The sequence below is a fragment of the Oncorhynchus kisutch genome, linkage group LG6 (genome assembly GCF_002021735.2).
Source record: "Oncorhynchus kisutch isolate 150728-3 linkage group LG6, Okis_V2, whole genome shotgun sequence".
Taxonomy (NCBI): domain Eukaryota; kingdom Metazoa; phylum Chordata; class Actinopteri; order Salmoniformes; family Salmonidae; genus Oncorhynchus; species Oncorhynchus kisutch.
The window spans coordinates 17092187-17104604 of record NC_034179.2 but is presented as its reverse complement, the minus strand read 5'-3'; the positions used below and the strand labels follow the sequence as shown (position 1 = coordinate 17104604).

General features: G+C 43.0%; 1 protein-coding gene across 1 annotated transcript in view; it reads left to right on the top strand.

Annotated features, from left to right (window-relative positions):
* adamts6 (ADAM metallopeptidase with thrombospondin type 1 motif, 6) overlaps window positions 1-12418 on the top strand; it is a 134941-nt gene that overhangs the window by 118388 nt on the left and 4135 nt on the right. The window contains exons 22-24 of the mRNA XM_031826302.1: window positions 6676-6880; window positions 7060-7236; window positions 11848-12004. Coding sequence (XP_031682162.1) covers window positions 6676-6880; window positions 7060-7236; window positions 11848-12004 — 539 coding nt within the window. The remainder of the gene's footprint in view (window positions 1-6675; window positions 6881-7059; window positions 7237-11847; window positions 12005-12418) is intronic.

Genomic DNA, 12418 nt, shown 5'->3' with positions numbered 1-12418 from the left:
AACACAGTACTATACAGGACAATACGGCTCAACACAGTACTAGACAGGACAATACGGCTCAACACAGTACTATACAGCACAGTACTATACAGCACAGTACTATACAGGACAAAACGGCTCAACACAGTACTATACAGGACAATACGGCTCAACACAGTACTATACAGGACAATACGGCTCAACACAGTACTATACAGGACAATACGGCTCAACACAGTATTATACAGGACAATGCGGCTCAACACAGTACTATACAGCACAGTACTATACAGGACAAAACGGCTCAACACAGTACTATACAGGACAATACGGCTCAACACAGTACTAGACAGGACAATACGGCTCAACACAGTACTAGACAGGACAATACGGCTCAACACAGTACTATACAGGACAATACGGCTCAACACAGTATTATACAGGACAATACGGCTCAACACAGTACTATACAGTGGCCACGCTCAGTAGATGCCTGTCACGCTCAACCAACATCACATACAGTACAGTACAATACAGGGATCACATACAGTACAGTACAATACAATACAGGGATCACATACAGCATGTAAGACCCTCAGACGCTGTGAACCTCATGTCCATCTTGGAACAGAAAGATAATCGTGCTAAACTATGCTGGATGGATGTACTGTATGCTAACTTGGCTCAGAGAAAATACTAATACTGTTGGACCTCAGGTCCAGAACATGTATTACATACAACCTTTTAATGACTGACAACCAGAGACCAACTAACAGTAGTTAGTGAGTGGAGTGGGTTCAGAAGATTCAGCCTTTTGTGGGCCCTAAAAGATTTTTAATGTTGCAATTTTAAAGCAAGCTTCTGCAATTCTAAACATTTTGACATGAGGTGGAAACAAGATTTAGCAATTTTATTACTCATTTCCTGCAATTCTAAACATTCTGCCATGACTTATGCCATGTTAATATGATATCTGAGTGAGAGTGACTAACATAATCAATGGGGGCCCTCTGAAACTCAGGGCCCTGGGCACGTGCCCTTCGTGCCCGGTCGGAAATTCAGCCATGATTACTAAGTTTACATAGCTGGCTACACTAATTTACCTATCAATTTTTTTTTTCTGACATGGCCTAATTGAGTGACTGTCAGGGACTGACATGACAAGATAAACATTTCTGATGCACAATAACATTTCGAAACTGCACCTTGTGTATTCTAACAGTAAGTTGAGTTCCTAATAAAATAAAAGAACAAATACCGTGGCCGGGGATCTTAAAGGGACTTATGTCGCTCATGCCTGGGGCTCTCCCTGAGAAGACTGACTGAACAAGCATTTAGCTCTGCCAGAAGTTAAGGCTCTGGATAAGTAAAATCTTTCATGAAAATGATTATGACTTGCTATATTAATTTGCCTTCAAGGAGCCCGTAAGCTGTGAAACTTTTTTTGAAGAAAATGCTCAAATATAACGTCAATGATTTAGAACTTTATTTGTTTACTATTTTCAGAGCTTGTTTTATGTCAAAAAGTGTCAATGTTGGCGATGGGCGTGGCGCCACACTTGCTCTCACACTGCTGCATGTTGGGGGGTCTGAGGGCCTTGGGACAGTCACTGGAGGGCTGGCCTGTGTAGGAGAGACACTGCATTGTCCGCTTCTGCTGGCCCAGCCCACACTGCGCTGAACACTGTGGTGAAACACACACACACACTATTAACCACCCTGCACCAAACACTGAACCACATAAACACTATTAACCACCCTGCACCAAACACTGAACCAAATAAACACCATGAACCACCCTGCACCAAACACTGAACCACATAAACACTATTAACCACCCTGCACCAGACACTGAACCAAATAAACACCATTAACCACCCTGCACCAAACACTGAACCACATAAACACTATTAACCACCCTGCACCAAACACTAAACCACATAAACACTATTAACCACCCTGCACCAGACACTGAACCACATAAACACTATTAACCACCCTGCACCAGACACTGAACCACATAAACACTATTAACCACCCTGCACCAAACACTGAACCACATAAACACTATTAAACACCCTGCATTAAACACTAAACCACATAAACACTATTAATCACCCTGCACCAAACACTAAACCACATAAACACTATTAACCACCCTGCACCAAACACTGAACCACATAAACACCATTAACCACCCTGCACCACATAAATACTATTAACCACCCTGCACCAAACACTGAACCACATAAACACTATTAACCACCCTGCACCAAACACTAAACCACATAAACACTATTAACCACCCTGCACCAAACACTGAACCACATAAACACTATTAACCACATACTGCATTCAAAAGACACAGACATAGTTATTACCCCTCAGCACAGACATTGTTAAAACTCCTACCCACTACATGTGTTAGAACTTAGAGTAACTGAGTCACTGAGACAGTCAAACAGCACTTCTCCTGGCTGTGTCATTCTGATGACGTCCTGTATGGGCCAAGCCAAGCCTTGCCTGAGTTTGCAGATTCTCACTGCCCCCTGTTTTACTTTCCCAGCAGACACTCAACAGTTCTGACTAATCACTAGGGATACTAGGGATACTAGGGATACTAGGGATACTAGGGATACAAGTACATGCATAGAAGTAGAATGAACATTCTACATGCACAGACGTTTATCAGGCCATTGGTTGAGAAAGCATTCTGTGGAATTAAGTTGTTGGCATGGTAACTCTTCTTTCTGTAATTATTATGACCAGGTGAATTGTTGCTATGGGAGAGGGCAGAACTGGTGGGTTCTTCTTCCTCACAGAGAGGCCTTAGTGTGTGTAGGTGTGTGTGTGTTGTGGCCAAATGTGCTTAGCTTCTTTGCGATGGCTGGGGGAACGGTCAGACAGAGTTCAATCATGTCTCAGATGTTCCATTGGAAAAAGAGGGATTAAATTCTGTTGGCCAATGGGCTGAATGGATTAAATTCTGTTAGCCAATAGGCTGAATGGATTAAAAACAGTTGGCCAATAGGCTGAATGGATTAAAAACAGTTGGCCAATAGGCTGAAGGGATTCATTACTGTTGGCCAATGGGTTGAAGGGATTAAATTATGTTGGCCAATTGGCTGAATGGATTAAAAATAGTTGGCCAATAAGGTGAAGGGATTAAATACTGTTGGCCAATGGGCTGAAGCCGTCTGCCAATAGTGGTGTGTGTGTATATAGGGGTGTATATGAGTGAGTCATTACCATTAGATGGGCATCTGTAATGAACCGATGTGAAGTTCTGGTCTTAAGCTGTTCCTGGCTTCACTCAATGTCCAAGAAAGCTATCTTTGAATTTATCAACTCACTTCATTAAGGGCCACTTTCTATGTGTATTCAGCTAGTTAGTGGACTCCTTTCTACTCTTCTCAGAATCTCAGACAATCCCTTGTTGTACATTGCAGTATCAAACTGAACTGCAACAAACACATGCTGTGATTTTTCAATCAGGAACGCTAACATAGTGTTCACAGTACTGTCTCAACATGAGCGTGTAAACATGATTGTTGGCAACCCAGATATTGGGAGACATTGTTAATTTAGGATACATTCCTGTAGATGATGTGAAATGGATTCAGGGCTGTAACGGCTCACAGTCTATATATCTGTGTTGATTGTAGTAATAATAGTAATAATAATAATAATAATATTTTACATGTGACTTATACAAAGTTTTTCAAAGACACAAAGTCGCTTGTGAAAATAAAACAAAAAAACAACATCAGACGAAACAAAAACGTGAATAAATAGAGGGGGGTGGGGGGGGGTCACAGATGGCTGGAGAGAGGGAGTTCCAGAGCCTAAGAGCGACCCTGGAGACGACCCTGTCGCTGTGTTCTGAATTAGTCTTGGTATATATACAAGAAAACACTCTTATTTACTACAGAATACACACTGTGTGTAAAAAACATTAGGAACACATGCTCTTTCCATGACATAGACTGACCAGGTGAATACAGGTGAAAGCTATGATCCCTTATTGATGTTAAATCCATTTCAATCAGTGTAGATGAAGGGGAGGCGACAGAAGGATTTTTAAGCCTTGAGACAATTGAGACATGGATTGTGTATGTGTGCCATCCAGAGGGTGAATGGACAAGACAAAATATTTAAGTGCCTTTGAACGGGGTATGGTTGTAGGTGTCAGGTGCACCGGTTTGAGTGTGTCAAGAAATGCAACACTTCTGGGTTTTTCATGCTCAACAGTTTCCTGTGTGTATCAAGAAAGGTCCACCACCCAAAAGGCATCCAGCCAACTTGACACAACTGTTGGAAGCATTGAAGTCAACATGGGCCAGAATCCCTGTGCCACACTTTAGACACCTTATAGAGACAAGCCCCGACGAATTGAGGCTGTCCTGAGGGCAAAAGGGGGTGCAACTCAATATTAGGATATTGCTCCTAATGTTTTGTGCACTAAGTGTACACCTGAAACAATATGCAATTTATATCAACTGTATAGTACTGTCAGCCATATGAATAATGATCTGATCCATATGGTTCCAATAGCTAAGTTAAAGGGACAGTTCATTGTGGTTAAGTCGTTGTTCCAATGTGGTTCCAATAGCTAAGTTAAAGGGACAGTTCATTGTGGTTAAGTCGTTGCTCCAATGTGGTTGCAGTGGTGGAAAAAGTACCCAATTGTCATACTTGAGTAAAAGTAAAGATATCTTAATAGAAAATTACTCAAGTAAAAGTGAAAGTCACCCAGTAAAATACTACTTGAGTAAAAGTATTTGTTTTTAAATATCACCACCAATAAATCCACGATAATTGAGAATTTCAGTAAGCATTTTTCCACGGCTGGCCATGCTTTCCACCTGGCTACCCCTACCCCGGTCAACAGCTCTGCACCCCCCACAGCAACTTGCCCAAGCCTCCCCCATTTCTCCTTCACCCAAATCCAGATTGCTGATGTTCTAAAAGAGCTGCAAAATCTGGACCCTCTCTTTCTAAAATTATCCGCCGCAAATGTTGCAACCCCTATTACTAGCCTGTTCAACCTCTCTTTCGTATCGTCTGAGATCCCCGAAGATTGGAAAGCTGCTGTGGTCATCCCCCTCTTCAAAGGGGGAGAAACCCTAGACCCAAACTGTTACAGACCTATATCTCTCCTACCCTGTCTATCTAAGGTCTTCGCAAGCCAAGTTAAGAAACAGATCACCGACCATTTTAAATCCCACCGTACCTTCTCCGCTAGGCAATCTGACCTCTGGCAGTCTCTATGGGGGTGCCACAGGGTTCAATTCTCGGGCCGACTCTTTTCTCTGTATACATAAATGATGTCGCTCTTGCTGCTGGTGATTCTCTGATCCACCTCTACGCAGACGACACCATTTTGTATACATCTGGCCCTTCTTTGGACACTGTGTTAACAAACCTCCATACGAGCTTCAAGGTCATAAAACACTCCTTCCGTGGCCTCCAACTGCTCTTAAATGCAAGTAAAACTAAATGCATGCTCTTCAACCGATCGCTTCCCACACCTGCCTGCCCATCTAGCATCACTACTCTGGACGGTTCTGACTTAGAATATGTGGACAACAACAAATACCTAGGCGTCTGGTTAGACTGTAAACTCTCCTTCCAGACTCACATTAAGCATCTCCAATCCAAAATGAAATCTAGAATCGGCTTCCTATTTTGCAACAAAGCATCCTTCACTCATGCTGTCAAACATACCCTCGAAAAACTGACTATCCTACCGACCCTTGACTTGGGCGAAAGCCCCGTATACTACCCACCACTGCGACCTGTATGCTCTTGTTGGCTGGCCCTCGCTTCATATTTGTTTCCAAACCCACTGGCTCCAGGTCATCTATAAGTCTTTGCTAGGTAAGGCTTCGCCTTATCTCAACTCACTGGTCAACATAGCAGCACCCACCTGTAGCACGCGCTCCAGCAGGTATATTTCACTGGTCACCCCCAAAGCCAATTCCTCCTTTGGCCGCTATCACTCCAGTGTTTAAATTGCTAAGTTGTAATTATTTCGCCACCATGGCCTATTTATTGCCTTACCTCCCTAATCTTACTTCATTTGTACACACGGTGTATAGACTTTTCTATTGTGTTATTGACTGTATGGTTGTTTATTCCATGAGTAACTCTGTGTTGTTGTTTGTGTCGCACTGCTTTGCTTTATCTTGACCAGGTTGTAAATGAGAACTTGTTCTCAACTGGCCTACCTGATTAAATAAAGGTGAAATAAAATGTAAAAAAAAAAATATATACCTAAGTATCAAAAGTAAATGTAAAAGTATAAATCATTTCACATTCCTCATACTAAGCACATCTTTTATTTAAGGATGGCCATGGGCACACTTAAACATTTTAACAATCATTTACAAACAAAGTGTTTGTGTTTAGTGAGTCCACCAGATCAGAGGCAGTAGAGATGACCAGGGATGTTCTCTTGTTAAGTGCATGAATGGGACCATTTTCATGTCCTGCTAAGCATTTAAAATGTAACGAGTACTTTTGGGTGTCAGAGAAAATATATGGAGTAAAAAGTACATTATTTTCTTTAGGAATGTAGTGATGTAAAAGTAAAAGGTGTTGTAGGGTACAGATACCCATAAAAACGGCTTAAGTAGTACTTTAAACTATTTCCACTTAAGTACTTTACACCATTGTGTGGTTGTGTTGTTGTAGGTGGTTTATCGGGGACTGGTCGGCCTGTGGGAAGACGTGTGATGGCGGGATACGGACACGGACGGTTCTCTGTATCAGGAAAATGGGGCCTGCCGAGGAGGAGACCCTGGAGGACAGCCACTGTCTGACGCACCGACCAATAGAACGAGAAGCCTGCAACAACCAGTCCTGCCCCCCTCAGTGGATCACTCTGGATTGGTCAGAGGTGAGAGAAGGACTACCCCTTTTCACTTGTTGACGTCCCAGCAGGAAAAACATAATGTTGTCATTTTAACCGCTTCTTTCAGCTGGAATCACTTTGAGTTACAGCAGTGGTTTCAATAGAGACCGAGAATAAGTTGAATCGTTTTATTGAGCTTGTGTATTGTTCCTTCTGTCCCCCAGTGTACACCCAGATGTGGCCCTGGGTTCAAGCACCGCATCGTGCTGTGTAAGAGCAGCAACCTGACCAAGACCTTCCCCCCCGCCCACTGTCCCGGGCACAACAAACCCCCCATCAGGACCCGCTGCAGTCTGGGACACTGTCCACCACCTAGATGGATCCTAGGGGAATGGGGACAGGTACGATTGTTCCCCCCTTCAGAAATCATTGCTTCCTTTCACTTTTCCATTCACTTTTTATTGCTTTGATATGTCTTGACATGGGGATATCAAAACAACAACATTTTTGTAAAGGCAATTCAAATGAACTGTTGTAAGATGAACAGACACCACATCCTGTTTTGGTGACCAGTCAACAGAATTTACACTCTGATCATAAACTGGTGTCCCTAATGCTGATCACATGTGCCTGTCCAACCAGTCTGCCTGCCTGTGCTTGAGTGCATGCCGGTGTGTGTGTGTGTGATTGAGTACCGCGGCCCCAGTCAGATCTCAGCCATCCCATCAACTTGTGTCTGACTTCTGTGCCCACCGGGCTACCAGGCTTACCTTCCCTTCAGATCAGGCTCTGTGGAGCCTCACATCCCAGCCTGCATGTCATCCCCTCCAAATTAGACAGCCTTTATTAGGGCCCTGACAGATGGCCTACGTCAATGCATGGTCTTAAGTGGGATTTGAACCAGTGACCTTTTGGCCTCCGCCAGCGAGACTGTGGAGGAAAGCACTGTCTTCACTTCAATCTGCCCTTTATACAGCTCAGGAAGAGACGGGTGAGAGACAGGAGTAGAGGAGGAGGTGAGGCAAAGAGGGGCTGGAGGGAGGGAGAGGGAGATATATATAGAGTGTGAGAGAGAAAGAGAGAGAGGGAGAGGGAGAGGGAGAGAGAGAGAGAGACAGACCTTGGCCAGTGCGTGAGAAAGTCCTTAATCCAAACAGACTTAAAACTGGTGTTTCTGGTGTGTATTGGGCCACACTGATACTGACCCTGTCCTTTGACGGGCCACAGAGAGGTTATCAGCCATTGGCTCAATTCAATATGTATCCCTGAAGTGTTAGCTGAACTTCCACGATACGGATTGAATAGAGCCCCAGGCCTTCTGATTGAAGTTGGGGCACCGGATGTTGTTGTTTGTGTGTGAGCGTACATATGGTTGCCATTAGAACCTTGAACCATAGTCCATGACCTCTAACCTCTGGAGTCTGACCTCTAACCCCGACTTTACTACCACAACAAAGTCCACCACTGCAATCCCACAACAAGGCCACTAAATAACATCCAGGTATATCTAGAAGTGTTCGTAAAATCTACTAGAGAACGTGACCAGAGAAACTCTTTCTGTAATATGACTAGTATGTTACAGACAGAACTACTACGGTACAGAGAATAACATAGACAGGAGAACTGTTGAGTTGCACTGATAACCCCTAGCTGATGTTATTGACTACATATTCCGAGCTGATGTAATTGACTACATATTCTTAGCTGATGTAATTGACTACATATTCTTAGCTGATGTAATTGACTACATATTCTTAGCTGATGTAATTGACTACATATTCCTAGCTGATGTAATTGACTACATATTCTTAGCTGATGTAATTGACTACATATTCTTAGCTGATGTAATTGACTACATATTCCTAGCTGATGTAATTGATTACATATTCTTAGCTGATGTAATTGACTACATATTCTTAGCTGATGTAATTGACTACATATTCCTAGCTGATGTAACTGACTACATATTCTTAGCTAAAGTAATTGACTACATATTCTTAGCTGATGTAATTGACTTCAAATTCCTAGCTGATGTAATTGACTACATATTCCTAGCTGATGTAATTGATTACATATTCCTAGCTGATGTAATTGACTACATGTTTCTGGCTGATGTAATTGACTACATATTCTTAGCTGATGTAATTGACTACATATTCCTAGTTGATGTAATTGACTACATATTCCTAGCTGGTGTAATTGACTACATATTCTTAGCTGATGTAATTGACTTCAAATTCCTAGCTGATGTAATTGACTACATATTCCTAGCTGATGTGATTGACTACATATTCATAGCTGAGGTAATTGACTGCATATTCCTAGCTGATGTAACTGACTACATATTCTTAGCTAAAGTAATTGACTACATATTCTTAGCTGATGTAATTGACTTCAAATTTCTAGCTGATGTAATTGACTTCAAATTCCTAGCTGATGTAATTGACTACATATTCCTAGCTGATGTAATTGACTACATATTCCTAGCTAAAGTAATTGACTACATATTCTTAGCTGATGTAATTGACTACATATTCCTAGCTGATGTAATTGACTACATATTCCTAGCTGATGTAATTGACTACATATTCTTAGCTGATGTAATTGACTACTGTAACGGCTTTCTTCTATCTCCTCCTCGGACGAGGAGGTGTAGCAAGGATCGGACCAAAATGCAGTGTGGCTATTGCAATCCATGTTTATTAAATAATAAAGAAACACGAACTTTACAAAAACAATAAACGTAATGTGAAAACGGAAACAGCCTATACTGGTGCAAACTAACACTAAGGACAATCACCCACAAAACACTCAAAGAATATGGCTGCCTAAATATGGTTCCCAATCAGAGACAACGATAAACACCTGCCTCTGATTGAGAACCACTCCAGACAGCCATAGACTTTGCTAGATCACCCCACTAGCTACAATCCCAATACATACCAAAACCCCAAGACAAAACACACCACAATACAAAAACCCCATGCCACACCCTGGCCTGACCCAATACATGAAGATAAACACAAAATACTTCGACCAGGGCGTGACAACTACATATTCCTAGCTGATGTAATTGACTACATATTCCTAGCTGATGTAATTGACTACATATTCTTAGCTGATGTAATTAACTTCATATGCCTAGCTAATGTAATTGACTACATATTCTTAGCTGATGTAATTGACTACATATTCCTAGCTGATGTAATTGACTACATATTCCTAGCTGATGTAATTGACTACATATTCTTAGCTGATGTAATTGACTTCATATTCCTAGCTGATGTAATTGACTACATATTCCTAGCTGATGTAATTGACTACATATTCCTAGCTGATGTAATTGACTACATATTCCTAGCTGATGCAACGAACTACATGTTCTCTTGTGTCTCTAGCTGGTAGCTACCACCTCTCTCTTCTAATGTAGTCCAGCAGACTGCAGTCTCACTGATGCCCATTAAAGAATTACTATTACCTTCTTCCCAGGTCATACCAGGTTCAACTGGCCTGAACAGAAGACACACACACACACACACACACACACACATACACACACACACACACACACACACACACACACACACACACACACACACACACACACACACACACACACACACACACACACACACACACACACACACACACACACACACACACACACACACTAAGGCCTCTCTGTGAGGAAGGAGAACCCACCAGTTCTGCCCTCTCCCATTAATGCATGTTAATTATAGTTATATCTCTCTCATCTCTCTCTCTCTCTTTCATCTCTCTCTTTCATCTCTCTCTATCTCCATCTCTCTCTCTCTTTCATCTCTCTATATCTCTCTCTCTCTTTCATCTCTCTCTATCTCTTTCATCTCCATCTCTTGCTCGATCTCTCTCTCTTTCATCTCTCTCTATCTCTCTCATCTCCATCTTTCTCTCTCATCTCCATCTCTCGCTCGATCTCTCTCTCTCTCTCTCTCTCTCTCTCTTTCATCTTTCTCTATCTCTCTCATCTCCATCTCTTGCTCAATCTCTCTCTCTCTCTTTCATCTCCATCTCTCTCTCTCTCTCTCTCTCTCTCTCTCTCTCTCTCTCTCTCTCTCACTCACTCACTCACTCACTCACTCACTCACACACATAGGATAAGCTACAGTATCCCTAGTGATTAGACAGAACTGTCTAATCTGTCTGCTGTCTGCTGAGAAAGTAAAACAGGGGGCAGTGAGAATCTACAAACTCAGGCTAGGCTTGGCTTGGCTTGGCCCATACAGGACATCATCAGAATGACACAGCCAGGAGAAGTGCTGTTTGACTGTCTCAGTGACTCAGTTACTCTATGTTCTAACACATGTAGTGGGTAGGAGTTTTAACAATGTCTGTGCTGAGGGGTAATAACTATGTCTGTGTCTTTTGAATGCAGTATGTGGTTAATAGTGTTTATGTGGTTCAGTGTTTGGTGCAGGGTGGTTAATAGTGTTTATGTGGTTCAGTGTCTGGTGCAGGGTGGTTAATAGTGTTTATGTGGTTCAGTGTCTGGTGCAGGGTGGTTAATAGTGTTTATGTGGTTCAGTGTTTGGTGCAGGGTGGTTAATAGTGTTTATGTGGTTCAGTGTTTGGTGCAAGGTGGTTAATAGTGTTTATGTGGTTCAGTGTCTGGTGCAGGGTGGTTAATAGTGTTTATGTGGTTCAGTGTTTGGTACAGGGTGGTTAATAGTGTTTATGTGGTTTAGTGTTTGGTGCAGGGTGGTTAATAGTGTTTATGTGGTTCAGTGTTTGGTGCAGGGTGGTTAATAGTGTTTATGTGGTTCAGTGTCTGGTGCAGGGTGGTTAATAGTGTTTATGTGGTTCAGTGTCTGGTGCAGGGTGGTTAATAGTGTTTATGTGGTTCAGTGTTTGGTGCAGGGTGGTTAATAGTGTTTATGTGGTTCAGTGTTTGGTGCAGGGTGGTTAATAGTGTTTATGTGGTCAGTGTCTGGTGCAGGGTGGTTAATAGTGTGTGTGTGTGTGTTTCGCCACAGTGTTCAGCGCAGTGTGGGCTGGGCCAGCAGATGCGGACAGTGCAGTGTCTCTCCTACACAGGCCAGCCCTCCAGTGACTGTCCCAAGGCCCTCAGACCCCCCAACATGCAGCAGTGTGAGAGCAAGTGTGGCGCCACGCCCATCGCTAACGGAGACGGTGAGTACAGAAACGTGTGCAAGCATACTGGCACCCACACACAAACACACCACACATGCACACACACAAACACACACAGAACCCTCACAACGATCCAGCCATCCCTATACCAGAGTTCCATCTCAGCTCCATTCAGCCGTTGGGATGACACAGCTCTTACAGAGCGCATTCATCTTCCCAGTGAGGTTGAGCTGTCTGCTGGTCAGAGCAGCCTGGACCCTCCATCCTCTCCATGCTATGACAGATGTGTGTTAGGATGAATAGAGACAGGCCCAGCCCACACATCGATAGAGCTGAATGGAACCGGTAGGGAGAGCAGGGTGTGTGGAGACGCTAACGGCTAATGAGAAGAGCTTCGGCTAATTGTCCCGTACAGACAGACGGAGAGACAGACAGACAGCAGCGTGGGGGTTG